The sequence below is a fragment of the Tachysurus vachellii genome, chromosome 10 (genome assembly GCF_030014155.1).
Source record: "Tachysurus vachellii isolate PV-2020 chromosome 10, HZAU_Pvac_v1, whole genome shotgun sequence".
Taxonomy (NCBI): Eukaryota; Metazoa; Chordata; class Actinopteri; order Siluriformes; family Bagridae; genus Tachysurus; species Tachysurus vachellii.
Genome location: NC_083469.1, coordinates 11,479,438 through 11,497,249, shown reverse-complemented (window position 1 = coordinate 11,497,249; position 17,812 = coordinate 11,479,438). Strand labels below are relative to the sequence as shown.

Sequence of the window (17,812 nt, the reverse complement as noted above, 5' to 3'; positions counted from 1 at the left end):
GATTTGGGACACAGCAATCTGTAACCATACTGTAAGGCAGCAAGGTTACGACTCTTATAGTCATACTGACGTATTCCAGTGGGAACGTAGCAATGATTTATTTCAGACTCACGATGGATGGAACGTTAACATCTTTAACCAAAAAAAATATAATACATTTCATTTCCTTCCTGTACACAGTACACACATGATGAAACCCTACTGTATACTGGCATACAGTCAAAAGTGATTAAAAAGCAAAACTTTCCCACCGAGACCAAAAAAAGCTTTACAGGGAATGCAGATGAGTCTGAGTTAAGGACTAGCAATCACAACTGCCACGAACACACAAACACCACGTGTCCTGTGAGTTTTCAGATATTCACTAGAAACTGGATATGAATAGAAACTGAATATCGCTCGATAACAATAGCGCTACTCTGCGAGCTCCTGAAACGTTCTCACACCCATTTCTTTCCACTCTTGAATTTGGAGACCTAGACCATTTATAAACAAACCAGAGTATGATGGAGCTCGAGCAAGAGGTTATTTTTGGAGACCTCTTTGTTTTCATCTCGTCTGAATCATCGCTGTGAGACTGACAAGAATGAAGGAGGCTAGGGTTACTTATTTTACCATAAGGCGCACAATCTCAGCCACTTAAATTTCACAAATTTTATACATACTTTCTCAACCGTTATGGAGAAAAGACGGAGAAACTGCGGAGCACGAGCGTAAATCAGCCAGGATTGATACTGCAGAAGTGTTCTCTGTATTCATGGCACTGTTCGAACATAAACTTTGATTTCCTACAGTTGGAAATCTCTATCGACCTATATTATTTTTGACAGTAGAAGTTCTACAGAAGAAGAAAAAAGAAAGAAAAAATGATGTCAGACTCCTAAAAGCTATTACAGCATCTAATCACAGTGTTTAAATTTAGTTCTGGCCAGTGCATCGTTTCTTTTCCCCTCTCCCTATATTACCATAACGCAGCACAGCTACTCTATAATGAAGTGGCAGGAAATAGCACTGTAAAGCAAGCCATCCTTTAATCTTTCGTCCTCTCTTCTCTCCGGCTCATTTTTCAAGCTTTGGGCAGGAGAAGCAGAAATGAAGCATTGCAGCTGGGAGCAGCGGAGCTCCGAGGCCCAGAGCCCTGTCAATGAAGCTCCTTAGCCCCTAACACTCATTAACACGACTCGCTAATTGTCAAATTCATTAAATCAAAGCCCCAAACGTCTTTCATAAAAATGAACGCACTGAGCTGGATGATAAAGATGTTAAGTGATTAAAGCTTGCACGTGTTCCAAAAAGAGAAATAATTACCCAAAGCAATGAGGGAAAAGTGACAATTTACACGCAGGCCAATTTGTTGCACAGGATTTATAGGCTATACAAGCCAACGTGGGAGCAGCACATTTTTACCCAGACTTGTTAAACTAAAACTATTCAAGTAATAAAATGATTATTTTACACAATGTTTCAATCATAGATGTTTATTACTCCTATTTAGATAATTCAGGAATAAATGATCCTTACATTCATCATTTTAAATTGAATTTAAATCACATTAAACTCGATAAACTTCTAATAAATATGTATAAACCTCTAAATCACAATAAGTATCATCTGTTGATTATGTAATTTTTTATTTAAATACTCAATATAAATACAATTTACACTTAAGAACGAGGAACTTAATGCTGTAACACACTTTAAACACTGATATCTAATGTCAGCCATTCACATAATGTTATCTAAAGCCTGAAGCCAAACTAGAAGATTTATAGCATCCTGGCCTGAATATATCAGAGACTCCATATATGATGGCAGATTTCAGTGAATTTTTGTCCTGGGTTTGTCCTTCAGTCATCAAACGCACTGTACTACAAGATTTATACAGAATTAAAATCTCATACATCACATAGCACACGGAGAACAAGAACAGTTCACAAATCAACACTTTCGCGCTCACCAAGATCACAATTATTATTGAATGTTACTGAATGAATCACTAATATTGAAGGCATTTTGAATCAGGAGGTAAAAGTGTGAGTCTGGTTCGAAGGGATTAAGATCAAGATTCGATTTTCCACGCTCCGTATCACCAGATAATCTTGAAGATTTCAATTAAGACTGGCCTAAAATTGGGTCACCTTTTACCTTTTATGGCCTCAAAATGGTCCTCATAAAATTCAATCATATTTGGGGTTCATTTCTTGCCTATTTGAACAACTTCAAGCATGGAATCACCGCCTGTACTTCACTCTTTACAGCCTGACCATGCATACTGAGTTTTACATGTATTGTTTCCCCCTGGCAGCTTCCTCCACCCAAGCCCTTGTTTTTTCTCTTTTTAATGTATTTATTTATTTATCCATTTATTTTTATTATTTCATTATTTCATTATATTATTTTAATTTGCTGCTTCTTTTAGGTTATGTGTATAATATGTTTTTGTTATGTCTCATATCTGTTGTTGCAAAATTAATAAAAAAAATAATAATAAAAAAAACTTTCTGATTATCTGAAAGTAGCCCAGACATAGAAACTTAAGCCAAACTAACCATGATTTAAAATAAATAAATAAATAAATAAATAAATGACCTGCACAACATCACTTATCTAGATCAAACTGGTTCGTAAGAGAATTTACAAAATTTTCTATTCATGAAAATATATTTATAGAAAAGCGTTCATATCCAGCTCGTGCTTCTGAGCGAGTTCATTTACACCCAAGACGACTAATTAATATAAACCTCTACTGACCGGCTTCAAATCCTATTATACGAAAGGAGTGACTGCACTTTTAGATACAGTTTAATAGCTCATGTATTTCTATTACACACAAATGTAATATTTTTATAATTAAAACCATTAAACTTTTTCTATTAAACTCTCTAAACTCTCTAGTCTCTATTAAACATATTAACTAGAGAAATATTACATTTTATGACCATAAATTAAGACATTTCTTCCAATAAATTAAGAAAAAATAATATTTTATATATACATATATAATTATATTTATATTTGCATAGATGCTAATCAAAGAAAATCAGAAAAACCTTACACCAAGGTTCATCAATTAAAAACAACAATTATTAACAACATGCAAAAAATCTAATCATTCTAATCATTGTAATAATAATATTGATCCATAAATGTTATACTTTTCCTTCTCTATAACATGATCTTTCAGGAATTAACAGTAGGTCTGAATCTACCATTTCTAAATCTATTCTATCACAGCCGATTCAGTGTAATCAAATATCGAATCGTTGCATTATAAATTATAATCGTATCTCGTGGAAATCTGTAGATTGTCATGTACACTCAGCCAGGCTTAAGCTCCACACAGCATCCTGTTAATGCTGTTACACACACTGCCCCTTTCACTGAGCATGACTAGGCAGGAAGAAGCAGGAAATTAATTAAAGTGCCTTGAATGACAGCATGCTCAAGGGCACATAAGACCATCATGCTCTTACCGTGCCTCACACACACACACACACACACACACACACACACACACACACACACACACACACACACACACACACATACACACACACATACACACACACACACACATATTAACCCCACCCTCTTCTGTATCCAGTGCATCCATCAATGAATGAGCAGGCGAGACATGGTTTTAATGGGTCCTTCCATTATATCAGCTCAGGCCGTGTCTGTAATGGGATTGGTTCCCTGCGTGCATTGCACTGCCTGGATAGAAGGACCTCTGTGACAATACAAGTAAGGTCAAGCAAATTGTGTTTCATAAAATTTCCCAAACACCTTCAGGGCCTGACATACACACACACACACACACACACACACACACACACACACACACACACACACACACACACACACTCCTAATACAGCACTGCTGTCTGAGGTACACAGAGAGGCATTGTTGGACGCATGAGGACCCTCTTGTTTCAATGACCTTTACTTAACAGGACTGAATCCTCCCATGACAAGGTGACACACTACAGCACGAAGTACACAAACTGAGAATCATGGGTCAGTGTTCAGGGTCAAAGACCAACTATGAACGACTTTTAGTAAAGATCCTACAGTTAAAAAGCCACGCTAGTATTCTACTGGTCTACACCAGTCAGTATTACCCCAAGCGTGTGGCAGACAAGGACAAAATCCAGCGCTTTTACCACAGGCTTTACAATAATACATTTCAAACCTGTAAGTAATTGTGCACTCCTTATGTAAGCACCTAATAAATTTGTAAAGTAGCCTTGAAATTTTACGGATCCCTGGTGGGGCCGTTGCTTGTCTGCCTCATTAAGCACTTATTTTAAATGACATTGAATGAGTTTGTACAGTTTGTACAGGAACGGTGGCAAGCACACCCAAGCAAAGCCATGCGTGTCAACTATTGCAACTATTCTAGTGAGATTAAACACACAGATTTTTCAGTGTGCATACTTTTTCAGCTCATCATGAAATGATTGCTTATGTTTAGCAAGATGCTAACGTGAGCCTGCCACATCTGTACAGCATTATGAAGAATATTAAATTGAATGTCTTTTTTTCCCTTCTGAATCTCAAACTATTTAATTGGGCATATATAACCTACCCAAAAGTATTGGGACCAAAGGAAATCTCCAAATCTCCATCAGTGAACAGGTACAAAATAAACTTCATGTTAAAACACTTTAAACCTGAAATTAGGGATGATGATGGCTTCCCTATTCAGACTGATTCCTCTCAAGGTTTCTAATGTCGTCTCAGGGAATTTTCCCTCATCACCGTTACCTCTGGCTTGCTCATTAAGGATAAGTTTAAAATGTAGAATTTGTTTCCTAAATATTTGATATATACCTGTGAGGCGGCTTTGTTGATAAATTCGATCATCACAGTCATCTTCGGTGAATAGTAGAATCTAAGGAATATATGTAAGAATTTTAATTTCTTGATCCGTCCCTCTTTTGCTTTAACGGCAGTGTGCACTCCAGCTGGCACGGACTTCACAAGTTCATGTAAAACCTGATGATCCATGTTAGCTCAAATGCCGTGTGAAAACGTGCTTCAGTGGAAGAGATGAAACCCAAGGAAAATCTGACCTACTTTTTCCCCCAAATGTTAATGACAAAGTTATATTCTTCCATTTAAATAACAAACAACAAATAGTGTAGAATTTTGACTATGGAAGAGAGAAGATACTAAAACATGTCTTTGTCTTGGTTTTATTTATTTATTTATTTTTACCTGTAAAACCTTTGATCCAGAAAAACTTACATATTTATTTCTTTTTAAATGTAATAAAAAATATATTTTTTTTTACATGTGGCCTCAGACTTTTGGACCGCAGTCTAAAAAATGGGAGAAAAAAAGAATGGTAAAGAAAAAAAAAGGTTACATGACAATTTGAGGACGTCCAGATGGGTCTAAGCTGAAAAGTTACAACTGTAAGTATTTAAACAAAAATAAATATGAAACTTTGGATAAAATTCATAATAAATTAATAATATTTTATTATGATTGTCACAATCTCAAGGTTATGTTATATGCATGTGTAATGTTATGTTCGCTCTTATATCTAATGTTATGTCTGTCTGTCTGTCTGTCTGTCTGTCGGTCTGTGGCTGTAAAAAATTAATTGAAACGCTACTGTATGATTTTATTGAACCAGTTGCTGAGATTTTGTCACTTAGCCTTGAAAAAGAAAATCTATTTCCAATTTTATAAAAAATTAGGAAATTAAATTTCATATATATAATGAGTTACACTGAGTAAACTATTAGATTTTTTTTTTTTTTGCTTTCTCGACTACAAAATGACTTGAAATGGCCACCACAACCAAACATATCACACCTTTATTCTACACATGTTTATTTCTCGTTATTTCACTACATTAAGATGCTCTTTTCCTGGTGAAGTCTCTGTACACGTCCTTTGTGATGTGAACGTATCAGATTGAAGTCACGATTACACAAGCCAGGCAGGTTCAGTGTGTTGGAATGTGATATACAGCAATAGCTTACACTGACCATTGTGTTCTAGCCATAACAGTTTACTTTGTGGTCGCGCGAGCCACAAAACAATGATGACCTCTCTGAGAAAGTTACAGCACTGTGGGAGGAACAGAGGAACCTTTCAACACCTTACATTGCGCAAAACTGTTGCTTTCCTCCCTTTTTTTTCTGTTTTTAGAAATGAAGACATGTGAGCTGAGAGGTCTGAGGTCTCCTAGCCTGCAGTGCACACATGAGGCTAGCCGTGATTCATTTACACTGACAGAGCCGTTTTCACAGACAGGCTCGAGCATAAATATGCCATGCTGCACAGCTGGAAAATGTAGAAATTCATCAGGGTTAAAAAGTGGAGAGATTAACGTTTCATGAGTTTCCTCTTAAATGTATATTATTACGTAAACACGGGGCAGACGTGAGGTGGGTTGAACCTGCGCATGGCCAAAGCAAGCACAAAGCCAGGGTTTCACCGTGCTCTCATAGCTGAGGGAAAAAAAAAAGAATTTCCAGACTAACCTGCATGGAAAAGGAAAAGTGTGAGCTGAGGGAATGGAGTTATATAGCAACTAATGCTTTCATAGTTCAGAAGTGAGAAGAGGAGGATATCTGGACTCGCAGTACTTCTCTATTAAACGTTAACTGTCGTTAGAGATCATCTCCTCCGAAAAAACAAAATGATCACCCCTTGTCCTGACATGACTTAAACCCAAGTCATAAACACGTAGGAACTGGCATGTATCCTTCTCACACATCGGAATAATATGAAAATGAATCCATCTCTGTCTGAAAACTCACCACAACAATACTGCTTGACTTTGGTCTGGCCAAATGCTTTCCTGATTAATACTCATCACTCATTATACCAAAGGGAAAAAAAAAACAGCACAAAGATTCATCTTCGGAATCCCTGTCAACAGCTCCGGCGGCTCAGAAGTCTTCCTCCCCCTTTCTCTTCTTAAGCAGACAGAAAAAAAAGCAAGGCCTCAGGTTTGACACACTGTCCAGACTCCAGACTCTGTTTTTGTAAGGCTGCTTATGGCTTCAGCAGCAGGAGGTGTAGGGTCTGCCACAGAGATTTCTCTGAGGGAATGCTTTCCTAAACAAAACATTGAAAGTCATCAGTGTGTTTTTTTTTTTTTTTTATTTATTCGTCAGAAGAAGTTGGTGGGAGCTGATTGAGAGCTATCGCTCACACTCCATGTGAGGAAAAAGAGAGCAGATCGAGCCAAGAACTAATGAAGGAAGCGAGCGTCTGTGTGATCTGAAGCTCTCTGAGCTTCACAGACTCTTTATTTCTGCCTTAGTAAAACTATGCTGTTGTTGGATGGGCTCCAGGTCTGAGCGTTTTATTGGTAAGCCCACATTGCTCTTGCTACGTGCACTCAAACTTGTTTATCTCTGTTTAATAATTACACAGAACACAAGATTTATTTTTTCTAAAGTGAAGAGAGTCTCAGGGCATTTTCTATTAACTCGAAATTCACCAATAATTCAGAAAGTCTTTCAGATTACTTTATCCCGACTTCCACATTTCCTCTGGATATTGATTGTAGCGTATCAGCCTGAAAGCTGCAGTGGCTCAATCACAATCTTCTAATGGTGGGGAAAAAAAGAGTCTAAACCTGGGTTAGAGATCTGATGCAAATAACTCCAAGCTACGTCTACGGCTCATCTTAATAGCCGAGCACAACTGATAAAAAAGGGCAAAAAAAAAAAAAAAAGCAGAATCTGTTTCAACAGTGTTCGAGCTGCGTTGGCTGCTCATGCCCTCAGCAAACCGAGATAAGGCCTATCTCTCTCCATCATCACTAAACAAGATTGAGCAGAAAAATACAAATTACAAAGGCTGTAGGCAAAGCTCTTTATCTGCAGTTTGGGGGAGTTTGATCATAGCTGAGGAAATAGCTCTGTGTGTCGAACAGATCCTGTCCCACCACTTCCACTTGGGCATGAAACAATGCGAGTGGCTACTATCTGAGCCACGCCACTATCCTTCCGCATGTGGAAAACAAGCAGAAACCTCACCCAGTCCTAACACCACAGAAACAGCTCTGTCTGTTGAAACATGATAAATTCAGAAAACAACAGCATGCGCAGGAGCTGATGGGTATAAAGGCATGTTCATATTGTGGGAGGATCTGTGCTTCACTCAGCTTCACAGGCTGCACGATTGACACACATCCATTCATTCATTTATTTATTTTCATCACCTGATGGATCGATACAGTTAATTTTATTCCATAACAGCTTGTTTTGGTTTCCAGTGCATCCTGAGTTCAGCAGAATTTCAGCAATAATGTGACAGTAATCACAAAGAGTTTTGATTTAGATTTTTTCTCCACACCAGCACGCAGCACACGGGACACCTCGGTGCAGGCGTACAATCGATCAGCGTGGCTCAACAGCACGCTGGCCTGCGGCCTCACAGCGGGAGAGCTCCACCAGCGCCAGCCTTCTGAAGGCTCCGGATAAAAGTTAGCCCCTAGCGCCGAGGCCCAGACACGAACAGACGAGCAAAAGGAGGAAAAACAAACGCGTGTTTTGGGCCGGCCTGATGGACCCTGCTCTCAGGAGGCCCCATGCTCGTCTGATGATGTCGATAATGGAGGCCGCTCGGGCCCAGGAGTGCACTTAAACACCAGGATTAGCTCGGCCAAAACGCCTGTGTTTTTAATACACGCCGACGGAAGGAAGTGTTCGGCTACAAAGCGACGGAGCGCTGCTCTTCTGTGGCTTTTCATGACAGGTCAGATGGTGGAGGAGGAAGAGGAAGACACCGGTACATCCTGGCTCTGGAAATCAAATACCAAAATAATTTTTTTCTAAAAAAGAAATATGGGCGAGAGAGGGACATGAATTTTCTAGAATGTCTAGTAGTAGGAGTCTAACTCAGATTTATAGAAGTCAAAATGGAGACCAAGTCATTAATTCATGTTTTACATACAAGAGAGCAAGCACACTAAACCGCACAGAAACCACAGAGTTCCAGGCTTTTTTATATAATTAAATAACTTAAAATACTGGAGCTGACAAGCAGTAAGTTTCACTACATATTTTGTAACTAAACATGTTGTATGGTCTTGAAGTGACAAAACCTTAGCAAAAAAAAAAATCCTTTACCCTTTATTGGCAAACCACAAAAACTGATGCTATTATATTTCTTTATCCCACCATATTATTTGTAGCCTTGCTTACTGTAAATCCCTGGATGTGCAAGAGGGTAAAATGTTCAACCTTATTAAAGTCCTCTAAGAGTTTCCAGCACCAGCATGTGATGTAGCAAGTTAAAGAAGTAAGCGATGCTAACAAATCATATGATAGAGAACCTCTGCCCTGACCTTCGACCTACAGATATACAGTACGCACAGGCATGAGAAAGTGCACACACAAGCACAGGGTTTGAGATGTCCACATGTAAAGTTTTAAAGATCCTGTAGCCTCATTCAAGTTGGCTTTTAATCACGGTCATGCTGTAAAAGCATTATTTGCTCTTAACGTATCGATATCACTGCGTCACAAAAGAAAGTAAACATGAAGGAGTTAAAACTAATTAAGAACCCTGAGTGTTAAACACCATCTTCTTATTTCCGTTCTTTTATCTTAGAGAGTTTTTAATCCTTTTACGAGGACCGGCCGCTGATTTATTAGACACGCACTTAAAGTAAGGAGTACATCAATCTTTGGCATATCCCTGAAATCAGCACGCACATAAAGAAATGAAAGATCTCTCCACTGACAAAACTGTTATCTCTCCGTCTAAAAGCTAGGTTCAGAGATCAGGCTCGTCAGTGCACGGCCCGGCTACGTCGTGTCTCTCGGATTACACACATCAAAAGCCTGAGAGCCACCAAGAGGAGGAGGGACGAGAGCAAGGCCACATTGTCACCACACGATTAACATCAATGCTGACAAAAATGCTCCCCCCATCCCCAGCCACCCCCCATTAACAATACTGCCAAAGAAAATGATACCTTCTTTTGATTTCTGAAAAGGCCAAGCAATTCTTTAGGAGAAAGGAAGGAAAAAAGAGCAACGCTGCATGAAGTGTGGGTCAGACGCAGCTATAGGTGGCACTGTTGCATCACAGTTCACGCAAGATCTCCTCACACACTTCACCAAGCGAAGGGGTGTTTCAGTACACCACCTAAAAATATTCTTTCATCTATGTTCAAGTGTCATTTCCCCAAAAGATTTTAATAACATCTAATTATTTCAAACTGCTAGGATGGATCTTTCAAAATATCACACTTCCCAAACAGAACACATTTTTGATGCTAAAACTGCTCTTTTCCTGGGAGAGTGATTCAACAGTTAATTATCGTAGAGGCTGTTTTTTTTCTTCTTCTTCTTTCATTCCATCCACCACAAATCAAACCCGAACTTGCGAACGCTGAGTGAAAAACATCTTGAAATGCAGCACACAGGCAAACATAGTGGGTGCAAACTCACTGATGTTAAACGAGCGTATAGAAAACTTATAAAGTAACTCATTTGTACATGGAAAAAATTATTTTCAGTAATTCATCTAACCGTCTTATTTTGCTTACTTTTGGATGAAAGGAGAGGGTGATATGATCCAGTTTCACACCTTAAATTCAAATTCAAATTTATTTGTATAGCGCTTTTAATAATTGATATTGTCTCAAAGCAGCTTTACAAAACAAACATAAAACAAAAGGTTAATATAAAGATTGAAATAATACAAAAATTCAAGATTATTATTAGATATATTTAAATGTGTTTGTATTTATCCCCAATGAGCAAGCCTGAGGTGACTGAGGAAAAACTCCCTTAGATGGAAGAGGGAACCAGACTGAAATGGGAACCTCATCCTCATTTAGGTGACACTGGAGGGTGTGATTATAAATATACAGTCTGACAATTGTGTATTGATGAGGAGTTTGTTGTCCTTGAAGGCCACGTGTAGTTTTCATCACCTCTTAGTATGACCGAATACTTCATGAAGCACATGAAATCCAACTGGAGCTGGTAAACCTTACTAACAGTGAAGCAAAATCCAAGGACAAGAAAGTGAGATTGCTCTTGTAGCGTACAGCAATGTGAGTGATAGAACTGATAAATCTCGCTATGACAAACACAATAATAACAATTTCCTATTTTCTTTCCTTCAACTATTTGTCTTGAAATAAAAATCCTAAACAGAACGGGTGACCAGAGACTCAGGCAGCGTTGTGTGCTGTTCCTCTAAACACGGAGAGAACAAATAGTGTTTATTATATGCAGGACAAAGTCCACTGATCATCCAAAGTATGGTAAAAAAGTACAAAGACGGCAGGTTGAATGGCTCTCAGTGGCCTAACAACAACGACAACAACAGCAGCAACAACCTGTGGGACATCCAGTAATGAGACAGGTTAGAAGCATGTTTGAAGAATACTACGGTGGCCCACGCTGACCAAAATAATGCAGAACTCAGCAAAAACAGCAATGATGAAAAGGAAATACCTTTTGTGGATTGTTAAAGCAAGAACAGCCTATGAAGGAAAAAAGAAAGATGCGGGCCTGAGGCAGATTTATAAGCTCTGCCCTCTGCGTTGTGGTCGTGTCCAATGAGAGAGTGACGGTGAACGAGCATGTTTGAACAGAGACGTACAGAAAGAGCATTTCCCCTTCCTGTTTACGTCTTGTCAGTCCGTCTAGCCCCTATTCCAAAAAAAACAAGCAGTAAAAATTTGATAGTGCTCTGGTTCAAGGCGTATTAAAGGCACAGGATGATCTGCAGTGTCCAGTGCAGGTAGGAGACGATGTTCACTCTGTCAGGAAAAGAGCTCTGATTAACTCTCTCATGGCAGAGAGAGAAAGAAGCATGATGACATGAACAAAGGCAAGAGACCTGACTAACATCTCGTAACACAAGCTGGTCATTTTATATTAGAGCCTCAAAATGAATACTGCACTTGATATATATTTCTGTTTCCAAATAGTCTTCCACAGAGTTGCTACTCAGTTTACATATTTAGTTTCTATATTGTTTTTACTGAAATCATTCTCACGGCTGGATCACGACACTGTCATAAGGTTGCGATGGACATGTAATTACACGCATAGCACCAGATGTGTTCATCATGAGCGGGAGAGACTTCATGTGTGCTTACAGAGTAATGGAATAAATCTTTAACAGAACATATTGTAAATAAAGGTACATTTTTCTTAAAAATTTGTAATATATGTATGGAGGCTTTTGAGATATCATGTGCATTTCACATCAAATTGCACATCAGTCTACAGTCAATACAACAACAAATGCACAGTGGCCTCCATGATCCTTTAATGGAACAACCAGGACTCTTCCTATGTGCAAATGGCCCAGCAAAACTAGGAATTAGGGGAGAATAGCCTTGATAAGAGAGGTTACCCAAAACCTGAGGGTGCTCTAGAATTCATGTGTGGAGCTGAGAGAAACCTGCAGATAGTCAACCATCGCTGTAACACTCCACTGATCTGGGCTGTATGGCAGAGTGGTCAAATGGAAGCCTCTGCTCAGTGCAAGACACATAAAAGCCTGCTTGGAATTTGCAAACAAGCAGCTAAAGGACAGATACTCTGGTCTGATGAAACAAAGACTGAACTGTTTGGCCTCAAATCCAAGCATCATGTCTGAATGAAACTCAGCACTGTTCATCACCTGTGCAATACCATCCCTTCAGTGAAGCATAGTGGTGGTAGCATCGAGCTGTGGGGATGGGGATAGCGCTTTCAGCAGCAAGAATTGGGCACTGGCCAGGGTAGAAGAAAAGCTAAACACAGCAAAATACAGAGATATCCTTCTTTTTTGCAGAGCACTCAGGACCTCAGACTGGGCTGACAGGATAATGACCCTAAGCACAAAGCCAAAACAATGTAAGAGTGGATTAGGGACAGTTCTGTGAATAGCTTTTAGACGCCAAGTCAGAGCAAGGATTTCAACCTAAACGAACATATCTGGAGATTCTTGCAAATAGCTATACACCAAAAGTCCCCATCCAACCTGACAGAACCCGAGAGGATCTGTAGAGAAGAATGGCAGAAAATCCACGATTACAGGTGTCCAAAGCCTGTTACATCATACGCAAAAAGAGCTGAGGCTGTTATCACTGCCTTCAATGAAGTACTGAGTTAGGGATCCGAATGTATATATATATATATATATATATATATATATATATAATTAAATAATGAAGTAAAAACAGATCTTGGCCTTAGACTCAGATTGCTGGGCTATACACAGATGTTTTCAATTTGTCGATATTAACTGCTAAATGAAATGGAATAGAAAGTTACATTCATGCAGCTGATATAAAACCATATTCAGTAGATTGTCCTGGAGGCAGACTCTGTAAGTCACCACAGCTGAAGACTCAAATCAAATGGCCGGTCTTGTGTAACTACAATCACAACGTACACAACTTAGGACAAAAATGCTTGTCGTGCCTCAGCATGCCTTTAGCACATCAGTAACCTGAAACCTGCCTTATTGTAACTTGTGTGTACTTGACGGGGTTGTCTTTTAAACCAAAACAAAAAATTATTGGCATAAAGAATAGGACTTTACAGATACACACACTATATATAGTACTATTATAATATATATGTGTGTGTGTGTGTGTGTGTTTCTATATTAAATATAAATATCTCCAAGTATATACACATTATATCTATTATTAGATGTAATATTATACATTTATTAGCTACACCTGCATCAGCCAATCACGTGTCAACACTGCAACGCAGATACAGAGTATAAGCTCAAGAAGATAACGTTCACGTCAAACATTAGATTAGAAAGGGGCAAAAATATGATCTGAGTGTCTATGGTATAGGTGTGAGTTCCAAATAAGTTGTTTGGATAGTTGATCACCTTTCATTTTCACATAAAACAGCCAGCAGATTTTACATACAATGATGCAAACAAATAACATGGAAGATAGAAACACTTTTGGTTGATGAGAGTGGTCAGAGGTGACAGGAAGGCTACAGTAAAACATTCAAAAAACACTCTCTTCAACCGTAGTGATCAGGAAAGCATCACAGAACACGCAACATGTTAAACCTTGATGCAGATGTGCTACAGCATGTCGGGTTCTGCTCCTGTCAGCTAAGAACAGGACTCTGAGGCTACAGTAAGCTACAGGCTCTGCTAAACTAGACAGAAGATTGGAAAAAGACCAGGTGATATTTTAATTTTAGAAGTTCTAATTGCAAACAAAATCATTTTTATCCCCCTGTGACCTCAATTCCACAGTCTGGGAGCACTTGCAGATCCTGTTTTTTTTTTTTAATTATCGGTAACAAATACTGTAATGTGAGAGCCAAGGTGAAGCATTAAGATCCATGAGCAACAAGCAATAAAAGTACAAAAGGAGGCTCTTGGGAGATGAGACAAAAACAAAGATCAAACCACTGGAAGAAAAAAATCACCGGATATTTTGTCGTCATTTTGTTTATGTGCTACACAACAGCAAGGCTAAGTTACGTGGCAAAATGAATATATTTCTATAAAACTTGACTTGACATTTTCATAATGCATACAATTCACAATTAAAATAAAACTGAGAAGCCATATTATAAAAAAAACTATATTGTTCCAAAAAAGAGAAAGGTATTTGGTGGGAAGGTGAAACATTTGATATAAAAAAGAGAACTGAGCAGATGAAAGCAGCTTGTTGCAGATGGAAAAAAATCAGCCCAATTTTCTCTTTATATAGAAGGAAAGGGAAGAATCAGTGCAAATCACTAAACCTTTATTGTATGATGAAACATATCTATCCTGATGGGTATGATCTCTTCCAGGAAGACCCCGTCTCCATCCATAAGGCTCATGGAATAGTTTTATTAGTAAAAAAGTGATGTATATTGTATTGTTACGGCTACACAACCAGATTTTGGATCAGCTTGTTAAACAGGGCTCTCCACCACCATTCCCAAAACGCAGACACGATGAGAGAAATGATGAGCTGGAAGCTTGGTGTTTGTTCCTAAAACACAGTTCTATCCACTTCTACAGTAAATGAAGCTGTTCTATCAGTATGTAGAGGCCTGACACCTTATGGATGGTTTTTACTTTAATTTGTCATGCATGACTTCATACGGCTCCTTATCACTTCACTGTGGCTTCCTTGTTTTACTTTCACCTTTTACAACTTTCTCATAGAAGGCCATTTCCTGTAGTATAATAATAATAATAATAATAATAATAATAATAATAATAATAATAATAATAATGGGGTTAAGGCTCTTTGTTGTTGATTGGGGAATTGGTGTTCAACCCACAGCACTGCCAAGCTGCCACTGTTGGGCCCTTGAGCAAGGCCCTTAACCCTCCCTGCTCCAGAGGCACTGTATCATAGCTGAACCTGGGCTCTGACCCCAAACTCCAAAGTTGGGATATGTGAAGAAAGAATAAAAATAAAAATATTAAGCCTTTGGATTGGATTAAACCATTAGGAGAATTTAGGAAATCAAATAAAGCTGTTTTTAGCCCAGTAATCAGATTAATCATTGCATGTAATTCTTGATCTTTTAACTGTTTAAGATATAAGCAGATACTACACAACATCCTGGAAGGCTGGGGAAAAAAAACAAGTGTTTTTTTTTCAGCTGTCCAGTTTCCATGAGTCTGTGCCTGAATGTGTGCCCATGATAGGCTCAGGTACCTGTTCTTGGCTGACAGGAGTGGAACCTCATGTTGTCTTCAAGGTTTGATGTTTTGTGCATGCTGAGATGCTTTTCTGCTCACCAAAGTTTTAAAGAGTGATCATTTATTTTTGATTTATTATATCCTTCCTGGCAGCCCAAATCAATCTGCCCACTTTCCTTTTATCTCATTTATCAAAATGTCACTCACTCGATGTTTTTTGTTTTTCACACCATTCTGTGTAAACGCTATAGAATGAATATCAGTAGAGATCAACAGTATCTGGAAAACCCCAGTCCAGCACCATCTTGCACCAACAACCATGTCATGGTTAAAGTTACACTTTTTGATGATTTATTTGAAGAGTAATTGAAACTCATGGCCTGTACCTCCATGATATTATGCACTGTGATGCTGCCACAGGTTTGTCTGATTGTGTAACTGCATAAATGATCGTGTGTACTAGTTTTCTTGTTGAAGTGGATGCTGAGCTTTGAGGTGTATAACATATGCATTTAGAAAGAAATCTGACTGCCTCATGAACACACATGCAGTTAAATTACTTGTGTAGGTATCTAAACATTCTGATATTTAGAGTTAACAGCTTATTTTGGAGCTGTAAAGATATTCAGTGTCATACAAAGCGACTTGGTGCGTGCAGTGGAAATGAACGAACACACGGATGACGATAAAACTACTTTTGTTTTGACGATAAAACTACTAGATGTTGACGTGTGAAATACGTGGGAGTCGCTTGATGCTTGTGGCTGAAACCCTTAAATTCTTTCCCCTGCAAAACACCTTCACAGGGATTACCTTCACAAGTTGAAGTAGCTGGTACAGGTCTTCCACCTCATCAGCATCATTCGGGCTGTATTCTCTGCCTGTGTCCACACTCGAGCCTTCTATGGTCCTCCTGTACAATGGCAGATCCATAGCTTCTGCATACAGCTCAATAGCCTGATGCCCAACCGTTTGATACATGTAGCTGTCGAGCTCATCTGGGAACCACAGAGTGAGAAGAAAGCTTTATTATTAATATTTTACCAGCAGTTATTTAAGGATATCAGATTTATGATCTTACCTGTATGAGCTGGTCTGAGGTTGGCCAGTGCTACTATAGTGTGTCCTGCAGAAACACACTGCATCATGTTGTAACAGCTGTCTTTGCCACCACTGTAAATAGCACAAAAGAATGAAATGAATATATTTTGGTTTAAATGCCAGATGGTGATGATGCATGAATATGTAGCTGTAAACACATGCACTTTTATGTGTAACTGAACATGTGACAGCTAAATTAATAATGAAAATATAACGAACATATCATCAGACAAAGAGAAACCTCGTTACCTTATAAGTGCAACAACTTTCATTGTCATTAATCATTCATTCATTCACACAACACTCAAATAAAGTTAAAAGAGTCTGTCACTGTCAATGTGTTACTACGGAGACTCACGCCTGTTCACTCAGGCTACATCCTAAACCACTCACTACCCCCTACTGAGGTACACTACATACTGCCTACAGCCGCCGGTTATTCTCCCTACGTTAGTGTACTCTATGACCAGTAAGAAGATATTTGGGATTTAACCCAATTTGTAAACACGAGCCGACGACGTGAAAGCCGTTTCTTCCGGGAGAGGGAAGGACCCATAAAAGAGAAAAAGCTGGCTTATGGAGTGCCTGTTTAAAAAAAAAAATTAAACAATCGCAATAACATTTTAATAAGAATATTGTGTTGGGAATTGTGACGGTACATAATTGCAATATACGTATTTCTATAAAACAAATGCGAACGAATTCAGAAAGAGAGAGAAATAAAATTAAATAAATAAATAAATAAATAAATAAATAAACAAATAAATAAATGGAGAAATTCAAAAAAGTACTCAAACAAATTCTATTTCATTTTATTTTTATTTAATTTGAATGCAACTAATAATTGAATCGTAAAAGTATTATTATTATTATTTATTATTATTATTATTATTATTATTATTATTATTATTATTATTATTATTATTATTATTATTATTAGTGTTGTCGTACTGGTGGTGTATATGCAATATTCTGTTTTATTTAATAGATTTAATTGTAATATTTGTCAACAGAATGATGACAGATGTGTTATATTTTTAATGAAGTCAATAAAGCCAATATTCATCCGAGTAACAGTAAGGACTGTAAC

The 17,812-nt window shown here is 38.2% G+C and overlaps 1 protein-coding gene across 2 annotated transcripts in view; it reads right to left on the bottom strand.

Annotated features, from left to right (window-relative positions):
- The window catches only part of dph6 (diphthamine biosynthesis 6), a 63,634-nt gene extending 46,413 nt beyond the window's left edge, over positions 1–17,221 (bottom strand). The window contains exons 1-3 of one of the 2 annotated variants that reach the window (XM_060879429.1): positions 16,972–17,221; positions 16,703–16,794; positions 16,435–16,619 (exon numbers count right to left, since the gene is read on the bottom strand). In XM_060879429.1, coding sequence (XP_060735412.1) covers positions 16,435–16,619; positions 16,703–16,794; positions 16,972–17,000 — 306 coding nt within the window. In that variant the 5' untranslated portion in view covers positions 17,001–17,221. Of the gene's footprint in view, positions 1–11,450; positions 11,644–16,434; positions 16,620–16,702; positions 16,795–16,971 lie in introns of those variants that run through there. The other variant, XM_060879431.1, reaches the window with a different exon arrangement.
- Between the last annotated feature and the right edge of the window lie 591 nt (positions 17,222–17,812).